The sequence below is a fragment of the Micropterus salmoides genome, unplaced genomic scaffold, assembly GCF_014851395.1.
Source record: "Micropterus salmoides isolate LMB-PRFRI ecotype aquatic unplaced genomic scaffold, ASM1485139v1 Ms_hic_scaffold_15, whole genome shotgun sequence".
NCBI lineage: Eukaryota > Metazoa > Chordata > Actinopteri > Centrarchiformes > Centrarchidae > Micropterus > Micropterus salmoides.
In genome coordinates, this window is record NW_024040596.1 from 23,522,738 (window position 1) to 23,544,589 (window position 21,852).

Sequence of the window (21,852 nt, forward strand, 5' to 3'; positions counted from 1 at the left end):
CATACTTTTATAGGAGAGCCTTTCCCGATCTTATTTATCATAAACGTGTATTTTAGTCTTTTCAATGTTTTCTTGCTTTTATCTTGTATTGTTTTTGTATTATTGTCTTTACACTTGTTAAAGCACTTTGTATCTTGTTTTTGAAAAGTGCTCTACAAATAAAGATTATTATTATTATTATTATTATAAGAGTGGGAAACACTGCAGTGGTTCCAGTGATTTAGCATGTTTTATCCCATAACCTTTAAATTCCATACTTATCAGTGAAGTACTGGCAATAACCTGTCAGTTGGGGAGGTGATGGGGCAGTAGATAAGATGCATGCCTTGGTGTGAGAGACCCGGGTTCAACTCCCCACTGTGACACATCCATCATTGTGTCCCTGAGTAAGACACTTAACCACCAGTTGCTCCAGAGGCGTGTGACCTCTGACATGTATAGTCATTTGGATAAAAGCGTCATTTTGGATAAAAGCGTCAGCTAAAATGTAATGTAAAAAAGTATTTCCCCCAAGCAATCCAATTATTAAACTCAAATTCATCCTCAGCACTGCTCCACTGAATAGTCAGAGACGTTTTAGAGGAGACACGCCACTCAATCACATCCTCAATCTATGGGGAAAGCCTGTAACGCCAAAGATGGCGTTTATCCCGCCCCTCCCGCTAAAAAGCCAAATGTCTGCTTTAATCAGTCAAAGGGGGAAACATATTTTAGCCAATTGTGTGGTTCAATGGATCGTAAGGTTCTGTTATTCTTCTACTGCGTCAAACATGCGCATTAGAAGTATGACTGGTTGGGAAAAATGCTTTTTAAACTTTATTTTGGGGCGAAGTTGTCTTAAATTTTTTTTTATTAGATTTTACTGGTGATTCTATCAATGTAGTTTTTATGTCCCCAGTGACCAGTGAAAGTGCAGATCTGGCTCTCTCTCCGTTCATTCAGATAGGAGCCTGGCCTCGTTAGTCTAAAATAGCTGCCCAGAGGTGTGCCGAGTGGCATGACTTGCCTAAAAGGACTTTGATATAGTTTATTTCCATCTTTTTATGACTGCTTTCATATACTATTATCTGCTACGTAGCAGAAGGGAGTCACAAACTTAATTTCACTTTACAACCTGTTGTATGTGACAAACAAACCTACCTTGAACCACGTACCTTGTTTAACCTTGCGTTAAAAAGGCTACTGTTTGGCAGCTGTCTCAGTAAAGATTTTCCGTTTTCAGATACAAGTACATCTTAAAGAAATAGTATCTTCAGTCCAACAACACAAAATGTTGTGATTTTTTTGGAATTTACTCTTAAGGGTCTATTGCATTGGGACTAAGCTTGGTAGGCAAGGTATTACATTACAAAAGAATATTTAGAAATCCAGACAGTATGACTTTCAATACAGTCAAAAATAAAGACGCTCCTCTTTCTATTTAACTGATATGTAGATGCTGTGTTGAATTATGAACTGTAATGTACATCCTCAACGTAGGCAGACGCCATCACATGAAACTGCAATGCGATAACCCCCTTCACATTTCCAGCAGTTGGTAAACAACACACACACGCTTTAGCTGCAGCCTTCTTTCGCTAACTGTAACCTGGACTGCTCACCTTTTCCTCTGCTCCGCTGCATTCACCTGCTCAATCAACTGAGTGGTGGGATAACATTGCAGGACTAGTAAACTAAAGAAAAATGCCTCTGGCTCCTGTTTGGGAGTATATATTTAGTCCTGATTATAAAGGTGAACCAGGCAACAAGGATGAAGCTGCGTGCACATCATCTCCTTCAGCCCACTGATGTGTCAGTGTCCTCCCTGTTATCAAGTGTCATCAGGACCCCCGAATCTATGGAAGAAGAGTGCTTATTCCCCATCTATTCATTATTCTATGGTCCATAAGTAAAACATATGAAAACAAATACCGTGCAAGCCTAATTAGGACAATATGCAGTTGACACTTTCATATCTAGAGCAAGTGAGGTCTGGTGGCCTATATTGTAACCAAAAGCTCTAGTGAGCTGGGGGATGAATCACTGGGGCACACCCACAGCATACTGCAAAGCAAGTTGTACTTCGTATCTGTTGAGGGGAACTTTCATACAGGTGTCAGTGGAACAGTATAAAGTGATGCGAAAACAGGCGGAGGCAAAACCCAGCAGCTCTAGTAGCCCTTCAAGGAACTTTACAGTGTACTGTATGTGGTAGTGCATGGTGAGTATGGTTTATGACTTCTTTTTTTTATGACCTTTTCTGGTACTCAATACTGAATTATAACAACAGTTTTTAAATCCAGTGGATTGATTGTTGCCATAATCCTTCTAATGACAAGTTGTTGTTTTTTTTATGGTCAGCAGTTTCAATATAGATAGTTTAAGTGAGTCTCTTTACTGACATGTATATTCTGTATAAGGAAAAGTAGTACAAGCTGAGCTGCTTTTGACAGAAGTTACAGTAGCATGTACAACATTGTCTAGTTTATAACATAGTCAGCCTACTTAGACAAGTCTTCCTGGGTTTAAATAATTATGGCCCATAGAATAATGAACAGATAGGCAATATTCTTCCATAGATTCTTACGGGAAGACAGAATGATACTAGTTGCTGCGACGGATACAGACACATCGATGTGCTGAACGGAGATGATGTGCACACATCTTCATCTTGTTGGCTGGCTCACCTATATCATCGGGACTAAACCAAGGTTACTCCCAAACAGGGGAAGAGACATTTTTCTTGCCCGTATCAGTTTTATAGAAACATTAAATAGTTTTTTTGGACAGTACCCTGGTATACAGTTGCCCAAGCCTTGTATCACTTTGATAAAAAAAAAAGGGACAAGTGTCGCAAATTAACCTGGCTAACTAGGCTAAAAATGCTCTGATATGTTAGTCAAGTGAATATTCTGGGGAAGAATAACAAAAGATCTAATTAAAAGCCTGTCAAGTATTCCTTTATAATCTATTAACCATTAAATAAGTGCTACCTTTTCTAGTATTTAATAAGAAATTCATTGGTGCTGTAAAAACCATGTATCAGCATAAGGATATTGGTGTGTTTCCAAATATTACATGATAGTGATTTACTGAAAGGTATAGTAAAAAAAAAACAAACAAAAAAAAAAACATACAGTTGATTTACTGTAGGCTATTAACTTAATTGTAATTTTGTCCAGGATACAACAATATCTGAGTAAAACTCAAAGCCATAGAATACCAATCTGAAAAGTTAGAACAAAAGTACTATATGGATGATAATACAGTTGAATCAGTTCATTTACATAGAAAGAGATAGAGACTAATATTGAGATAAAGAGAGAGAGAGAGCGTGCGCGCTTTAATATCTGACATTTTCCAAATAAACACAGATCAGTGGAACTTCCTGGGACTTTACTGGGAGTGTTGCAGTCCTGCCTTCCTTGTGTTAACTGTTGCATGTCTCACTTCCCTTTACTGGAAGCTCTTCACACAATTCAGCCGTCAGGAAATGGGTCAAGAAACTTTTCTTATTGCAGAGAGTCAGTGTGGCTGAGGACATGAGCCATGTCTGAGAAATCACATGGGACTTGATTGAAATGTAACTTATCTTTTCTCACAGACAAGGACCATGGCAGCAGCAGACTGGGTCTTCTTGCTGTCTGCACTGCTATCTCTGGCATTCACAGTGGAGCATAGTGAGTACTGATCATTACAATTCTTCTGAGCCCTTACGGTCTAAGGAAAGCTTCTGCCATTAGGAATCATTTCTAAAACCAGGTTAGCCGCTTTGCAGGAAATTTATACAAAGCTTTTGTCCAACTGTTTATTTGAATTATTTGCTGACTCATGGAGCAGCATTTTCAGTTCCATCATTAAGATGGCCTTGGTTAACCCAACACAACCAACATAATTAAAAGCTGATTTTAGATATATAAAGTTCATAAGACAGGGCCATATCTGTTAAATATTAAACAAAAAGTTACAATGCAGGGCTTGTGTTGAAACCCTACCTTTCCTGTTTACAAACTGTTTAACAGACAATTGAGGAACCTTCTTGAGCATTACTTGTTAGGGGTTTCCTTCACCCAGTAAATATTAGCTGAAGGAGCTTTTAATCCAAGTATAGAGCAAACCAAACCTTAATGAGGTTGAGGCTGCTTCAGCAATCCAACATCAGTCAGTGATGATGTATTAGCCGGGTAGATTATTTATTTCTAGTAGCTTAATTCTACTTCATTCTCTACCTTCTTTTAGTGTTTACTCACTTATTGAATTGAATCGTCTTCTGGGTTTTTCCACCTGTGATCCTGCTTCGGCAGCAGGTGTGTAGGAGGCTTGTAAATGATGTAGCCTAACGAAACGAGACCAACACAGTAGCCAACGAATGACATTTTCACTAGTGTGTTCACTGTTGCTTTACCTGGTCCGTGCTTGTAAAATATTCAGTGTCCACGTCTTGTAACATAATATATAACAACTCTGTGTTTCTCTGCAAATGCTTGGGCGGCTGCTACATCATTCTCATGCAGACTGCAGCTTTAAGTTGCAAAGGTTATGGGTTCTTTCCACCTGCCTCCTGTGTCAATTAAATAGGTCAAAGACAGAAAACATTTACTCACTTATGGTCTCCAGGAAGTCCCTTACTTAAAAGACATCAGCATTGCAACACAAAATAAATAGTTCACTCATTGTGAAGGTACCCACAATAACCCAGCTTTACATGGGAAGATGTATTAAAAAAAAAAGTGTGTACAACTATAGTAGCTTACTGCAGCTTGGTGAAGTTTTCTTACAGTGAGAGTGGAGAGATATTTAGAAGCTGCATTTCTCTAACATACTATGTGGTACTACAGCTAGAAGCAGGGAACATTTAACAAACTCTCCTTGTTGCTGTAATACAGGACTCCCAGACATCCATTACATATGAGTCAGCTAAAGACTTGACAAGCTGTGTTACCAGCCATAAGCTTATATAATCAAAATTCTCCTTTTTTCTCCTAGGAATTGAAGTTATAAAACAAAACAGCCACATGAGCAAAGCGGTATCTTTCTTAGCGACCTAGTTTGTCACCACCATTATGCAAGGTGACTCGCCACCATTGCTGATCAATATCCGCTGGGCTGACTGTGTTGATGTTTTCATATTCACTGGTATATTCTGCAGTTACATCACTAAGTCACTAATTTTGGAGAAAATGCAAAAGTTATTTAATAGTCAGTGTTTTATTATGAATATTGAACTGAGTAGATCACAGGAAGAATAGCTAATGTGTATGCTGGTACTAATGGGGATCCTAATAAAAAACTTTCCATTAAAGAAAAGTTATAAAAATGTTTATATGCTGTCAATTATGGTTAGAAAATGCCAATTAGTATACCTATTCTCCACTAGACATATCTACAACACAATACATACACCAAAGCTGCAACAATTTAACAATTTGTTGTCAACCATTTTGATAATCTATTTGAATAATTTTAATTATGAACATTTTCTGGTTTCTTTGCCCCTCTGTGACAGTAAACTAAACGATTATCTTTGGGTTGTGGACAAAACAAGACATTTGAGGACGTCATCTTGTGCTTTGGGAAACGCTGATCAAAATCTTTTACCATTTTCTGACATTTTATAGACCAAACAACTAATAGATTAATCGACAAAATAATCAACAGATTAATCAACAATGAAAATAATGGTTAGTGGCATAGAACATATGTTTGACATAATGCCACTTACTTCTTTACAATCTGTTCATAATGTTAGTTTTTTATGTTGGGCTATGAATGGGCTCAAATGTGCAAAAAATATAAATAGTAATTCATATGCAACACACAGCAGCTTACACATGCAGCTTACATACATGCAACTTAAATAGCTTTATAGTAGCAGCCTATAAGACAACCCACACCCACACATTACTATATAGATTACTGACAAACTCACGGAGAAACACACAACCACCAGCATATCAAATATCCAGATCTAGATCTACATAGTTATGATCATCATCATCAACCACAGAGGCATTGCACAGAGGAAAAGCGTCATTCATAAGGAACCTGTATGTGTCAACTCAGGATTTGCTCAGTAAATGTAATCAGTTGCAGGGAAACACAAGCACCAGGAAGACACAGATGAACTTGATTTATACACACCAGTAAATCATCCACCATGCTGTACATCTGTAAATGACAAAATGCTGTCATTTCCAATCCAAATCCATCAGTCTGCCACATCTGTCCAAACTGAATCACAATGGCCTTCAAATCTTTTTTCTTTAATTTCCAAGGTAAACAATCAAAGCATTACAAGGATACTCTGTAAACTGAAGGGGGGGAAAAAACACTGGGGGGTGACAAAGAAACATGACACTAAATAAAATGAAAACTTAGCTAGTGCATGTGTGTGCGAGTTTGAATATGACAACTGTCAAGCTATAGTTATGGATACCAAACACATGCTCAAAACATAAATCAAAGGAAAGGAAGGATGCGATCAACAATACATAAGCACACAAATAAAACTTCCAAGCTGGGTATACACTGTAAGTTAACAAACAACCACACAACCAACCAAGCTAGAAATAAACATTGGCAGGTGGCAACAGAGTCAACTGTCATACCTTGTCTTTGTTCTTTGCCCTCCTCTGTGCAGAAGAATACGCCGCAGTACTAAATCCCAGGGCTCCTCTTGATTTTCTTTGGACAACTAATTCCCAACTTGGAAAACCTACATTCACAAGTATGCACAAAGTACTTAAAGGTAGCAAGTAAGTTATCATCAATACCAGCTAACGTTAGGCATCCTAGTCCCTGAATTAAGCTAACGTTACTCCCACCGTCTCGCTGTTTTCATTCCCGAAATGTCCTCTCTTATTATTTTCGATTACTTAACTGTAGTGGTCGTGTCTTTCTTCGTTTGATTCCTTTTTTCTAAAGTCTGTAGGCTAGCATGTTTCCTTTCCACCAACTTGTTTTGGCTAGTCGTCATGTTACGGTCATGGTTCAGTTAACGTTAGCCCGCCACCTGAATCTCATGCGGCGTTCACGTGAAACCAAATATACAATCATCCAACCCCGCTTAACCTACAGGGAATTTTAGATAGCTATGCTAACTTCATGTTGGTTAAAGATGTACAGAAATGCCAACTGTAAATGAAGCCTAGTATTAACACTAATACAACCCATGCAGCTATTAACTATCTATATATTATGTCATACTGTAGCCTATATCTGCCCTTGATCGAACTTTATAGGTGAAGATGAAAACCATATTATAATCACACTTATTACTCCCAGATGCAAATTTTGTGTTTTCCTACTCTGCCACTTTCATTTAAATCACAGTTTCCAGGGTTGATGGTCTGTGCTGTACACAATTTTAGTTCAAAATTGGGATTAAACAGATGTGCTACTGAACAGTCATTTCACTCAACACAACCTTTTTAAAGTGTGGGTAGGGAATGCTGCTTTCACTGTTAACATTCATTATGAGATTTTGGCTACGCATCCTTCATTTCCTGCCTTTGCTGTAATGCCTCAAGTTTTTGTCTTTGTTTTTTAAAAAACATCATGAATGTCCTCACACCTGTTCTGTAGCCTACATGATGATTCATATTCAAACTTTTCGGGGGGGAAAACAGATTATCCTCCACTAGGCTCAACTCTGTTGTTGTAACCGGTCTTGGACATAAAAGTGAGCCTTTTCTCATCTGTCTCACGTCATCAAGGCTTGCATGACTTCAAAGCAGCTTCTTCCCCAGGCTGTAATGACTTTTGTCCACCCATCTAGTGTGTTAATGTTTGTTTTTGTGAGTAGCATAAAAAAGTCATTGTGTCCCAATTTCTTTCGTATTGTCAACTTCTTATCAAAGTACTTTTTGTAGGTAGAAAAATGTGGAAATATTGAATGTTTTTGCATCACTGCATATGAAATATTCTCTAGTCTTCTGCAATTGGTGTCATAACATTACATTCATAGCTTTCACTTTTATCCAAAGCGACTTACAATTGCTATATATGTCAGAGGTTGCCTCTGGAGCAACAATGTGTCTTGCTCAGGGACACATTGGTGTGACACATTACTTTTTCGAACCCCAGTCTCCCACACCAAATGCATGTGTCTTATCGCCACCCCATGTTCTCTGATATTAGTAAATTAGTCAGGAAATGTTGTATTTCAAAAGTTATGAGAGAAGTTATGTCTTTACAACTGGCTACATTGTGGTGCTGTGAATGAATGGAATCAAATCCTATTAAGGGTTATTTTACACTTCTTCTGAACAGTGTTTATTGATGCCACTTTGCCAACACGTTAACATCTAAAGCCTTGTATTCCATGCTTTTCTGTAGTTACTCCAGAAATTACATATAACCCATGACATTAAATGACTGGTCTCCCTTTGTACGGTCACATCCAGACCACAGAAGGGAGATAGATACCTACCATGTGAGTGTTGGCCACCTCTTCCTGCTGAGGTGCCACATTGCTGACTCTCACACCAACTTGACCTGGAGAAGAGTTGGGAAGCACAACCTGAGCCTGCCCACTGGAGTTGAAGTCAGGGACGGGTTACTGTGGTTTCTACCTGTCCAGATGTCTCATCATGGATCCTACACCTGTGAAAAAAGGTAAAGAAACTCCTGTATGACTGTTACACCCGGCTTAGGGAAAACACGAGCATAGCATAAAAATGTCTTCCCACTTTGCCCACATCCAGGAATGACCAGTGCCACAGCTGATGCTGTCCAGCACAGAGATAGATTTATTCAACAGTTTGGGAAGCAGAGACGTCGGGGAGAGCATGGCCAAAACAAACAAAACAACTTAGCTAAACATACCAAAGAACAGAAGAAAATACTGGCTGCTGACCTACCTCCCTAAACATAAACAGAAGAAAATAGGTCTAAAAGGCTTCTCCCCCGTAAGGGGTTTTCCAGGAACACAGTTTAGAGGTTGTCTAACATTCTATGCAAATCTTGATTCAACACTAGCAGAACTCAGCAGTAACTAAACAGCTGAGCTCAGCACACTTCAATTGGGTGGCAGGAAAAATGAGGAGACCTCAAGGCATTGGCGGTTGTCCTTTTAAAGTAGGTGGCATCAGTCTCCAGTCCAATCAGTAGTCCATCACCTGCAAGTCAACAAACTGGGAAACACAGAACAGCACCACTCTAAGGCAGGGACGGTGAACAGCAGAGAAAATACTCTCGGTTACACTCGCACCCAAATATGAGTCATAACAGGGACTTTTGACTGCACTTGATCCTGAAAGTTATTTTGGGAAGTACAGAGAGGTCCACCCAAATTATATTAATGACCGTAAGTTAAAACAGGGAAACACCACACTATATAATGCAATTCAGTTCAACTACACATCCTCCAAGATGATCATAAAGTTAGGTCAGCACTCAAAATTGACCATTACAGTCTTCATGAACGGAAGATTTATTGCAGGACTGTTGTATTATACTGCATTAGTTTGTGGCTCGGTGTGCCTAATAAAGTCTATTTTAACATTTACAAATCATGATTGAATAGTTTAGTTTCAATGTCCACCTTTAGCAGAAACACATTTAAAGCGGGGCTTCTTTTATCCCACTTCCAAATGTAATATTTACCCTGTAAAATGATAAAATTGATCAAATCTAGCAAGTGAGCATTTTTGTGAAAGAAAATATATGGATATATAAGTGGATGTACATTGTCAACTTTATATTTTTATCTATTTCTGTAAAAACTAAAATGCACTGATATATAGTGTGTGTATATATGTACTGGACGTACACTGTAGAAAAACTGAAAAAGGTGAACTGTATGTAGGAATAATTGGGATTGTAAGAATAATAAACAATTAAAAGTCACCAACTACTTCCCCTTAGAGGTCATCGTAGTTTTTGTTTTGTTTTTCAAATCAAATAAACAAGATCTATACAAGGTCATGTTACTGGAATTCAAGTGGGTCTGAGTAGCTGTCTCACTCTTTATCTCCTTCTCTTTAGCGACAAGACTAGATTATTGCAGATGAGGTTTGGGGTGTCAGTGTCCAGTGAAGAGTGTCCAGATCCACCTGAGATCATATCCATCACCCAGGGAGTCAGTGGAGGCCTTCCTTGCAAACAGAGGGAGATCTTCAGACTGAATAACACAAGGAACATACGATGGATGAAGGTATTCACTACTCCATGACGTTCATGTGCTGTTTTCATTGCATTTGTGTGGCTTTCTCTATGTCTTTTTGCTTTATTTAGCTCCTAATTTAGCTTGTTTTAAGTACAAAGAAAGCGCACTGTTCATTCATACCAGGTTGCATCTTAAAAAGCTGATGGTTGTCATCATACAAATAACAGACAGCAATGCACTGAATCAATTGTCAGTTATATATTCTATATTAAGCTGATGGAAACAAATGTGATGAATGTTCAGAAACAATCAGTGAAAGCATGGGAATGAATAGAGCAGAAATTACTTATACCCAGACTAGTTTACATAATTTTCAGGGATTGAAAATGTATTCCCTATATCAGAGTTTTTGTTCTGTGATTTCTGTGCGATGTCCTGTACATTGTAGTGTGCTAAATCCAACACTGCTCCCTCCTGTACACATCAGGAACATATGAAAGTTAGCTAAGTAAAGGTTGCATAAAATGTCTGCCCTATCAGCTTATGTTGACATTAGTTTCTATGGTTCTGCTGTTGCTGTAGTTACAGTACATATTTGGGCCTAGATGGGGTTCATGCAGTCTGTTACAAATAGAGGGTATGCGCATGATGTCAGAGAACGCAGTTACACTCACTGAGTGGCAGAAAGACAAGCAGCAGTGTTAGCTTGAATCAGCTAAAACACAAACAACACATCTAAAATGGGAAAGAGCTGGATCACTGGTTCTTTGGTAAGCAGAGGTTTTATATCTAGAGCAACATCTTATACAAAATTAAATAATAAAGTAATTAAAATAATAAACAATACAACAAAAAACAAACAAATTCAAAATCACTATGGGAGAGAACATTGGTGCAAACCTCAAAGGTCTGGGTATCTCTGGATAATCCGTAAATCCTTTGTAATACAAAAACGAAAAACCAAATAACCGTTTTTGGTGTCAGAATCAAAAAACGAAAAAACAATTAAAAACGGTTTTCGTTTTTGACGATTCATTTTATTGTTGAAGAAAGAATGAAGAGAGTCAATTTGTTTTTCGTTATAAACCAAAAACGGAAGTCACGTGATCTATTCCTTTTTGGAAGGGATAGTAACCGGTAAAACCTTCAAAATAAAAGTAGCTCATGTACCATGTAGTTAGAAAGGTGATTATAGACTAAAACTAAACTAAGGTAAAACTAAAGTAGATAAAAAATAATAATAACAACTCTGGCTGTTGGGGAGAATTAAACATTTGTAAGACCATTGGTAACTTTAGATTAAGACAATTTAACTAATGTTATATAGCTTAGGATAGTAGTTAGCCTATTTATTTAGGTTTATATTATTTAATTCATATTTTAGTTTCCTAACATATTTATAGGCCGCCTTGCTATGTGGTAGCTCAACCAGCAGAGGTCACTCTACCCCTTTCTGTGTAAGAGTCCTTCTGTGGTGCCAATAGGCAATAAGGGTTTGACCTTTTGACTTGTGTTTATATCAAAGAGAAGGCTGGCACTGCTACCAAAGGAAGCTGATCACTGAGTTTGAAGGGTGTGCAGAACTTCACCTGCCTTCCAGCTGCTCTTTCTATGGCACTATAGCTGTTAAAAACTCTCAGCTTCCACCATCTACTGTTATGTGTTATGTGTCAAAACAAAACTCTTCCAAAACAAATCTGTGGAGTTGTAAACTTTTTATTTTCCTTTGCAATTTTTGCCAGTGTAAAATACTTATGTTTGTTGAGCAGAGTAAATATTTTTAATGCAGCCTGTAGTTCTCATAAGTTATGTAGACATACCTTTGTGTGAAACCTGGTGAGCATTACTGAGAGTCAAAAGTGATCTCTAGCTCTGGTCTTTCAGATCTTTTAATGCTTTTTTGAGTTTAATTCTGTTTGATGAACCACCAGGGAAAGGCCGTGCTCTGTACTGTTCGTACTTGTGTAAAGTAAAATAAAAGTGAAGTTGAGTCATTTAGTTTAATTCCCTGGTACTCATCTCAGGGCCTCCCAGATTTTACCCAATACCTGGAGGATGTGAGCCTGTGCAGGGTTTAAGGACAGATGATAGTAGCAAAGATGGCCCCATCACCTACCATCACTCTCTCTTCAAATAAATGCTGGACTGTCAGGACAAAGCAGCACACCACTCCTGCCTCCAGCACCATAAAAAGGGCCCTGTTTCACTTTCAAATATTTACATCATGATTTATAGTAACCACACCTTGTAACTGTGGCACCGTTTTTGTAAATAAGGATGATGTCAACTTATGTCTTAATACACATTATATACAGTAGGCTAGTATGTACAATAGTGAAGCAGGGCTCTGCACTGCAACTCTTTCACTCACATATACCCATAAATTATTTACAAGCACAGTGGGTTAGTGAAGACTAAAACCTACTGTAAATAATGTTATGGTTATATTATACCAATAGTCATTTATACTAGTTCCTCCTCCAGATTGTGGTCAGAGTGAGCTATTTTTAAAGATTTATGTCTTCAGAAGCAATGAATTTGTTTGGAGCACTAAAGGCATACTGATAAATAACGTCTGTCCTTTTCGTCATGCTGTAAAACAAAACTAAAAACTAAAAAATTACAATGTGTGTAGGACTGCCAGCCAGTGGAGCGGCAAGGGGAGCCCATCTCTGTGGATACGAATGGCTTCATGAGACTCCCTGCAGCCTCAGAGAGGGATGCTGGGAAATACACCTGCCTGGTAGACATTAACTTGGATGGCAGGAAATACACCGCTGCAAGGAGCATCCAGCTGACAATTAACGGTATGTACTGTAAAGGTCACTTAAGCCTGAAGTGTTATCAGACTGAATCCCTAATGGAGAGTTATTTAATAAATACTACTACTACTACTACTTAGAATTGCAAGCAGTTATAAGCGGGGTCCAAGCCTCCCAGCGTGAGCCGCCCCCTGGCCCCGCGGAGGGCGCGCGAGTCAGCCAGCCGCAGCTCGGGGGGCTCGTGGAGAATAAACGACCAGAGTTTGAAATGAAAGGGACTTGCGGTTATGGAGATATAAAATGTATGGATGTGAGTGAGAGATTTCAGCTTCGATTTTAACGCCACCTGTAAGTGGACTTTTTAACAATTTTTAAAGTGTCATCAGGGGCCCATGGGGAACAATTGCCCCAAATTTGGTATCCATTGGACTTGTGGTTATGGAGATATAAAATGCATGTAAGTCAATGGGATTTTTTTTAAAATCTGAAATAACAGCACCACCTATGGGCATATTTGGGTGAACTTTGGTGCCTGTGGTGAGGGGACCATGCTGAACAATTGGGCTGTGGTTTCATGTCAATGTGAGAACAATTTTCTTGGATTAAATAGCGCCATCTACGGGCAAGTTGCTCCAAATTTGGTGTCGATCGGCCATTCCAAAGTGAAGATATGCCATCATTTCCTGTTTATAGTGTTTTTCGCAAATGTTTGTTAGCATATAATTGCGACATTTTTAGTGGGATCAAAATTTCCTCTACAAACTTTCATCAGCTTGGTCCAGACATTATCCCTGCCAAGTTTGGTTTGGATCGGACTTGCAGCTTCGGAGGAGTTAATTAAAATAGGTTTTTCAGTTTTCGCAATTTTTGGAAATGGGCATGGCATATACCATGAGATTCAGCTCGATCCCCCGAATGCGTGGATATAAGGTTTTTGATATCCTTGCTTATAGCGCCCCCTAAAGGTAGAAGTGTGCAGATTTTTGCGCTTGAGTTACTGTTGGGGCTGTGAAGCTACCTTATGAGTGTTGCGTCCTTAGCAGTTACCGTCTAGGCTGCAGTATGAGTTTTATGCACGGAAGAATAAAAAAACTAATAAAAATCCGAGCGAAAACAATAGGGTTCCCAGCCGCTTCGCTGGTACTGGGAACCGCAATGCCTTGCATTCGCGGGTTCCCAGCCCACTCGGGCTTGGACCCCTAAATAATAGTATTAAAGTCAGATAAGCAGGGAAGTGTGGGTTGTAAAAGTGAATGAGTAACACTCTCTCTAGTCATTGTATTCCAACATAACGATACTTCCCCACAGAGATCATGTGAGTTTATTTGCCTTTTCTTATTGTAATTGGCATTAGATTGTATTATGATGTATTTTTTGGCTTTGAATCTTTTCTGTTACACTGACTATTTATCTTTAGATCTGGCAGATACAGTTGCTGCAGAGCCCGAGGTGGTGTTCCCTCAACAGGAAGTTGTCATTGTTGAAGTTGGCAAGTAACTCTATCACATATTATAACCATAAATTGTAATATTATAGTGATACACACACACACACACACACACACATATCTGTCAGGTTTGAGTTATAATGGGCCATCTAGTTAAAATATAAATGCAGGTTTGCTTGTATCCTGTTCTTTATTTAGCCTGTATAAAATGAAAAGTTTTGTGTGACTGTATATATAAAAAAACATGCAACAGTGTTTTCTAACATAAAATTGCCTGCAGGCTAAACAGTTTATATGAAGGACTACGTCTCTGTTGGCATACTAAAACTATACATGTATGCTTGAAAAGATTCAACTGTTTTTAAGAAAGAGAACAGATAACAGTGATCTTTTTTCAGGGTTCCAGCAGAAAAAGTGTGTGGCTCTGTAAATCAAGCAAAATCAAGTGATGAATCAAAAGCAAAAATCCTCCTACCTCTTCAGTGAAAGCTGAACAGTTGAGCCATATGTGATGGAAACCACTAGTTTAAACAACCACAGACGGAATGAAATGTGCTTTGTGCTTCTAGACAAAGTATGCAGTCCTTTGCCTTTCATATTCAAATCTGTCCTTACTAAAGACCTACATTGCACCAATATTGTACATACAGTTTTTTTGAACATAGTCATGGGAAAAGTCTCTACTGATACCAACACGCAGGAATTCTGGCGCTTAATTGTTGCCTTTTGCTGCCATTTGGAATAGATTAAAGTTATGGCAATAAAGGACGATGATAAATAAGGGTTTGCCATCTATGGATGGGCTTGATTTTGTCAAAGTTGATCTTTCAGGAGATATGAAGGCTTTGACATGCATGACTTTAAGACTTTTTCCAAATTGGTTTTTATAAGTTTTCACAGGAATGATTTCCACCAGACAGTGACAATTTCATCAAAACACCAGAACTGTGACAGCTGCTTTGTTTGTTCATTTCACTGATGACCAGGTACTAGAGCGGAGCTAAAGTGTTTAGCCTACATAGGCTTCAGTGACGACAATGACACTCAGATGTACTGGACTGTTAACGAAACCTACATTGAGGATCACAAGGAACTCTATGAGTCCTGGAAATAGTGAGTTTCTGCTTCCTGTCATGCCATTTCAGCCTATGCATGGGCAACTAGATAAAACGTTTATTGGACAATGGATTAAAACTCTGAAGTTGCCTAATCACAAAACAAACACTGCACTGCTTTAGGTTGAAGAAAAGGCCATATCATTTTTGCAGATTGCAGGATCATTCAAAAACCTATAAACTGTTAAAAAAAAATCGTTATGCATCCTAGTTGTTAATATTGGTAATGCAACTTTTGAACAAAGCAGAACAAAAGCTATAAGTTAAAAGTGTTTATGACTTTCTGGTTTGGTTGCCTGATTTATTAACTGACCAAGTGATTCACTGTTTGACAGACTGGCAGAGGGATTAATTGACTGACTGGTCGTGTCCTTTTTAGTACTCACAACAGAGGCAGAGTGTATGGTCTGTCCACTCTGTCCATCTCCAAAGTTCTTCGTCAGTTCCTGAATGTCCCCATTCATTGCATAATAGAAAACCTAGCTGGAATGAACGTCGGCTTGGTGTGGCTTCAAGAAGGTATTTTCTTCTCTTTTCATTCTGGATCTAATTTTACCAAACAATGCAGTTTGCTTCGTTTAACTTTTAACTATGAGCAGGTACGCACTTCCTTTGTGTGACATTTTATCAATGTGTGTGTCTCTCTACATACCTTTGAGGGTTCAATGTTGCATATATAAAGCATGGCAACTTTACTTTGTGTTTGAAATGTGATATACAAATAAACTGCTAGCTTCCTTGAAATATTTTTACAGGATGTATCATTGCTGAACATCTTACCAGAGTACTTCTTTATTCTTGTTCTTGCTTATTCTTATCTTGTATTTACTATTCTTAAACTAAATATGTAAATATTGAATTTGCCTGCCTCTCCCTCTCTCCAGCTGATCGCAGTGCTCTCTACACCACTGTGGCTCTTGGGCTCACTGCCTTCCTGGCTATTCTGGCTGCTGCCTTCCTCTTCTTTAAAGTAGATCTAGTGCTGGCTTACAGGAAACTGTTAAGACATTTTCCAAAGCAACAAGGCAAGTGTTTTTATCTTTAGGAGGGCGTGCTTTTCTCTGGAATTGTCTGATTGGATACTGCTAGGAACTGTCTTGTATACTTAATTGAAACTTGATTGAAGATAAAATGAGCACAAATAGATGTCAGTGTAATGGAATGATCACTAAACAGGTTCCATGAAAAGAAAACCAACAGTAATTTGTTAAGGCAATAAAATAGTTGAAAGATGCAATAATGCTGTTCCTCAGCTCATCTGAAGCATTATAGATAAAATGCTGTCTTCTCTACAGCTCCAGATGGGAAGCTTTATGACGCCTATGTGAGCTTCCTCCATCCTGACACCATGAGTTCAGATGAGACGGCGAGTTTAGCCCTGCATATCCTGCCTGAGGTGCTGGAGAAACAACACGGCTACTCACTGTACATCAGAGGGCGGGACGACTGCCCCGGAGAAGGTCAGGAACAGACACACACCTGGTTTATTCATTTAAAGGAGTAATAAATTTACCTTGTTGAGTTGAACAAACAGATGTTTACATCAGTGTTTCTCAGGACCTTTATGGTCAAATAAGTATGTTAAATACATTTCTCATCTCATAAAATCTATCTTCTTCATTGTGTTGGCTTCCATGCACTACCAGGACTGTAGCCAGGATTTTTGTAATTCTGAAGTCATACTGTAAATTATTATTACAATAATAACTTAGGAAATTTTGTCCGTGCCAACACATTGATAAAGGTTGGTCTAGAATACAACACAATATAAGTCACAAATACAACCAATTTTGTAATTAGTCTTTTTCAGTTCAGTTTCTTACTGCATTGAAATCACTTTCACTGTCAAACAAATTGAGCAGAGGAGCACATCTGTAGTATCTTTCAGGTTTTTCCCTAAATGTCCTCACATGTGTTCTAACACTTAAGCTCATGCAAACAAACTATAAACTAAAAGTTACGCATGGCATGAAAAATTAGTGTATAAAAACGCTTTAGCCTAATGAAGATGACCTGAACCAAACCACAACCTACCAACATGCAAGACAAAAATGTACAGTATTAATCACGTAGCTGTGCTTTTTAGAGCCAGGAGCAGTGCTTACCTAACGGGCTGTAGCCTGCTGCCCAGTTTGTGCTTTTTTTAAACTCTTGGGTGTGTGGAAGCCGGGCGGGGACGGAAATAATCCATTTTATATTTTGAGGTTGCTACACCCACAAGGAAAGAAAGTGGTGCTGGAAAATGGTAGACTTGGAAAATTACAATTCGAGCTGTTCCACAGCTATCTCTTTGGGTCTCATTTTCTTGCTGCCATGAAGTGTAGTTTTATTACATGTAAGTATCCTTATAATTGATATTCTATAGGCTTTTGTTTATAAATTATCTAGGAGGATTTGTATCATCCATATCACCAATACCAAATTTCAGTCAGGAGAGACTTCATCTGAGTGAATGAATTACTGGCATGTGCCCAATGAATATGGGAAATTTGAATAGTCTTAGACCCTACCATAACATCATTATATTTAAGTGGGGAGGTGAAGTAAGTGGTATAGATTTCATCGGGACTTGTTCCACTGGTGTTGCAGCTGGAATGAAGTTACTTTTAACACAACAGCATTATTGCAATTTTCTGAGATGTAGCCCATTTGTATAGGCTAGAATTATCCCAAATGTTTTTATTTCACATGTCCAAAATACGTAACCAGGGTGGGGGTGAATAATCTGAGAAAAAAATCCTAGATGAAAGTTAAACATTAACAAGAATATAACTTCCCTGAAATTAAAGTTACAAAAAATCCACATCACTCTGGTGTTTTCTTCTGAATACGCCTGCCACATACGGCAAATTCTCTAAATTTCTCCTGAAATGACAAGTACTTCCTTATTGCTAAATCAGATTGAGAAGTAAGCTATAATATAATTTCTGCATGCATAATTGCTCTACAGGCAGGGCCATCTGTAGTGTGATGTTACAGCCTTGCAAAATGAAGTGATGTGGTTCCTTGACAAGACCATAGATAACATAAATGTTGGCTAAGACTATAATGTCAGACAATACTCAAGTTTTTTTACTTGTAGATTTTCCCCCGAAAATTTACCTCTTTAATCTTGGAAGTTTTCTCTCGGATTATTATTACTTCATATTTGTTTTCAAAATGTAAATCTAAATTAAATTCTGCAGCAGGTAAGGCTTTGAGTCCCTTATAGTTACCTGTCTTTTTGGAAACCATGTCCCTGTCGCTCAGGATATATGACAGGACCCAAATGATAAAATTACTTCTTGTAATTTGGGTTAACCAACTTTTAACACTGACAAAATTAACAAAAGGGATACACTGCTTACTGTCATACATTGCCTATCATACTTTTGTCAAATTAACTGACTGGATACCTAGAAATAGAAGAAGTCTGAAATTTGCCTAAAAGCTAACGTCATGCTTTGGAAAATGTCCTGTTGTAGTTTAAATGCAGATTTTATTTTATTTGTAAAAAGTCATTGGATAAGGTCAGATGTCTAGAATTTAGCTAAAAAAAAAACAGGTTGTTTTCAATTGGCAGAGATAGGGTTTTACTGCACAGTGATGACTTGTTTTGTTTCCTGTGTTTAATGTCATACAGCGGTGCATGATGCCATTGCTGCGACAGTGTACCAATGCCGCAGGCTGATAATCATCATTTCACCTGCAAAACCCTCCACTGATGACAAAACAGAGGAAGTACTCTTGCATGACAACCACTTCCAGCTGTGCTATGAGCAGAAAGTCGGCCTTCATGATGCCTTGACCCAGAATGATCCCCGAGTGATTCTGGTGGAAATTGGTGAGGACTGACTCTGCTGTGCCTCATTAGATGAGACATCTGAGAGAGTTTTTTGTAACGTCTCATTAAGTCACTATATGTTGCAAAGTGATGTCATCATGGATGCATTTTAATACATATGAAGCAGCCCTCCTCTACTTCACGAGTGACGTGGTGGAATGTAACTAAGTACAATTACTGAAGTACTCTGCTTAAGTAAAAAATTTTAAGTACTTGAGTCTTTTTTTCCCTCATACCACTTTCTAATGCTACTCAACTACAGTTCAGAGGGAAATGTTGTTACTTGTTCTTGTCTACAAAATATAAGAAAAGAGAAGCTGAAATGATTAATCAATTACTGAATTAGTCCACTGACAGGAAATTGTTTCATTTTTCATGCAGAAACATCATGGTTCCAGCTTCAAAGCTGTTTTATTTTATTTCACCTTCATTTAACTTTTCCTTTTAATTATTATAATAATATGAAGGTTTGACAAAAAAAAAAGCATAGTGAAAGTGTCACTTTGGGCTCTGTGTAATTGTGATGTCATTTCTCACTATTTTCAGAGTTTTTACAAACCATGCATCAATTGATTGATAGAGAAAATAATCAGCAGATTAACCCCTAATGAAAATAATCACTACACAAAATAGTTAAAAAATTAGTTCCATCTCAATCAACTGCAGAAGTTAAATCCTGCTTTTAAATGAATGCATGAGTAAGGGTAATCTAATAATATACTGTACATAATAGTCACTGGGACCATTTTTCTGCATTAAGTACTTTTACTTTTAATACTTTAAGTACATTTTCCTGATTATACCTACATACGTTTACTTAAATAAAAAAGTATTTTTACAGTGTGGTATTAGTACTTAAAGCTGGGATAGGCCATTTTTTCATGAAGCATTTTTGTTATATTTGCAAAAATTCTCTTTGCATCCCGACAGCAATCAATAAATCAATTGCTCACAAAAATGACAAAAAAATCTGTTATCTGTGGCTGTTGCAGGACTGTTCATAAGCACGGCCTTGGCTGGCCTGCCTACCTGGGTGCACTTTGCCCGTGCACTCACTGCAAGTGAAAATGTGTTTTGAGGGAGTTTCACTTATATTTTAACCAATCCAGCTTTCTACTGTTTCCAGTCTTAAACTAAGCTAACTGAATGCTCATGAAAGCAAATAAATGGTTTTACAAAAATGTTAAGAATATCAAAGTTTCAACTCTTATTTTTCAACCATCTACCAATTTTGTTATATGGTGAGTAATGACCCACATTGGACTGCAAATGTGGGTATTGTTAAAATACTCAGCTACTGCAAGAGCCAGGAGCTCTGAAAAGTGTACCTGGGATTGGGATTGTTAACTTTTTTACCTAAGTATTGATAAAATAACAATGTCAATACATTAAGCATGTTTATTTGAATGTCCAGTCAACATTTTATTCTATTCTACCAGATGGTCCGGTGGATTACAGTTGTCTGCCTGAGTCTCTGCGCTATATCAAGAGGAAACAAGGAGCTCTGGAGTGGAAGAAACCCTCCCTTGGAGCCCAAAAACTCACCAAATTGCGCTCAAACAAAAACTTCTGGAAGAATCTCAGATATCAAATGCCCTCTGTGCCTACAGGGAAACTCTAGACTATTGTGTAGACCAGATGAAAAATATTTTTTTCCTAAAGATGGGATCCAACATAGATGTTATGTTTATTACATCAGGACCATCGGGTCTGTTTCCTGGAAACACTGTCATTCACCTGAATTGTGTGGTGATAACTGTCAACAAACAGAACTGGTTGCTATGTTGCAGAAGAGACCTCTCCGGGATTTTTTGCTGATACAAAACAAGAATACTTCACAAATGATAAAGCTTTGTTCCACAGACTACAGACTTTCATCATAGGCTCTTACATGTTTGCTCTTCGGAAAGGGGGTTGCCTATAATTTTCTTATTAAGAATTGCAGCCCATTTACACTGTGGTTTGTCATTTATATTTAAGGCTGTGGTGGTTTGGTAATTCCAGTGGTCAATATTTGATTTTAGTATGTCCTTTTTGTAAGGTTTATTGTGACAACACCCTAATGTGCAGGTCATCTATGTTGCTGTTTGCACCTCCTCGGAGGGAAAGGTTTTTTAAGACTAAATAGTTATAAAATGTACTTGAAATAATATTTAGATTTCTATTGTTAAGACTGCTGTGTTGTATATTGATGTGATTGCTGAGGATTGCTCGACAGAGTGCTAAACATTTATTGTCCTTACCTAGAAAGTAACCTGTATTTATGTGACCTTTTTGTTGTACTGTAAGATGCTATGAGAAGGAGTATCATCCCTGATAAGTGTGTGACCTTACCTTCATTGAAGTCCTTGTGAGGGAGATGTGTTGCTCATGTGAGCAATGATTAAAGATACTATGATTACAGTTAGGTATTGTTTAAATTGTGTCCATTCTAATTTCACAATATTGCTTATTGATGCTGGATTTTTATCAAATCCTGGTTCTGATTCCTGGAATACACTATAATTTAAGTAGGGGAAAAAAACATGTTAAAGGCAAAACACAAATTTATTTTCAGCAGATATATGCTGCTATGAACATTACTTTCTCATTACTGATGTGTTTTGTGATTATTTTTG

The 21,852-nt window shown here is 37.9% G+C and overlaps 1 protein-coding gene across 1 annotated transcript; it reads left to right on the forward strand.

Annotated features, from left to right (window-relative positions):
* Positions 1–2,081: 2,081 nt before the first annotated feature.
* Positions 2,082–21,642, forward strand: LOC119904455 (interleukin-1 receptor type 1-like). Its single transcript, XM_038721145.1, has 12 exons — positions 2,082–2,200; positions 3,584–3,659; positions 8,385–8,595; positions 9,967–10,135; positions 12,723–12,894; positions 14,267–14,338; positions 15,283–15,409; positions 15,791–15,930; positions 16,296–16,436; positions 16,707–16,871; positions 19,034–19,234; positions 20,674–21,642. The coding sequence occupies exons 1-12, from the start codon at positions 2,198–2,200 to the stop codon at positions 20,853–20,855; spliced, it is 1,659 nt and encodes a 552-aa protein (XP_038577073.1). The 5' UTR covers positions 2,082–2,197; the 3' UTR covers positions 20,856–21,642.
* The last annotated feature ends 210 nt before the right edge of the window (positions 21,643–21,852 follow it).

Excerpts from the sequence above, each read along its gene's own strand:
- LOC119904455 (XM_038721145.1), top strand. Across the intron at positions 15,931-16,295 it reads CTTGGTGTGGCTTCAAGAAG|CTGATCGCAGTGCTCTCTAC; the intron begins GTATTTTCTTCT and ends CCCTCTCTCCAG. Across the intron at positions 19,235-20,673 it reads AGTGATTCTGGTGGAAATTG|ATGGTCCGGTGGATTACAGT; the intron begins GTGAGGACTGAC and ends CTATTCTACCAG.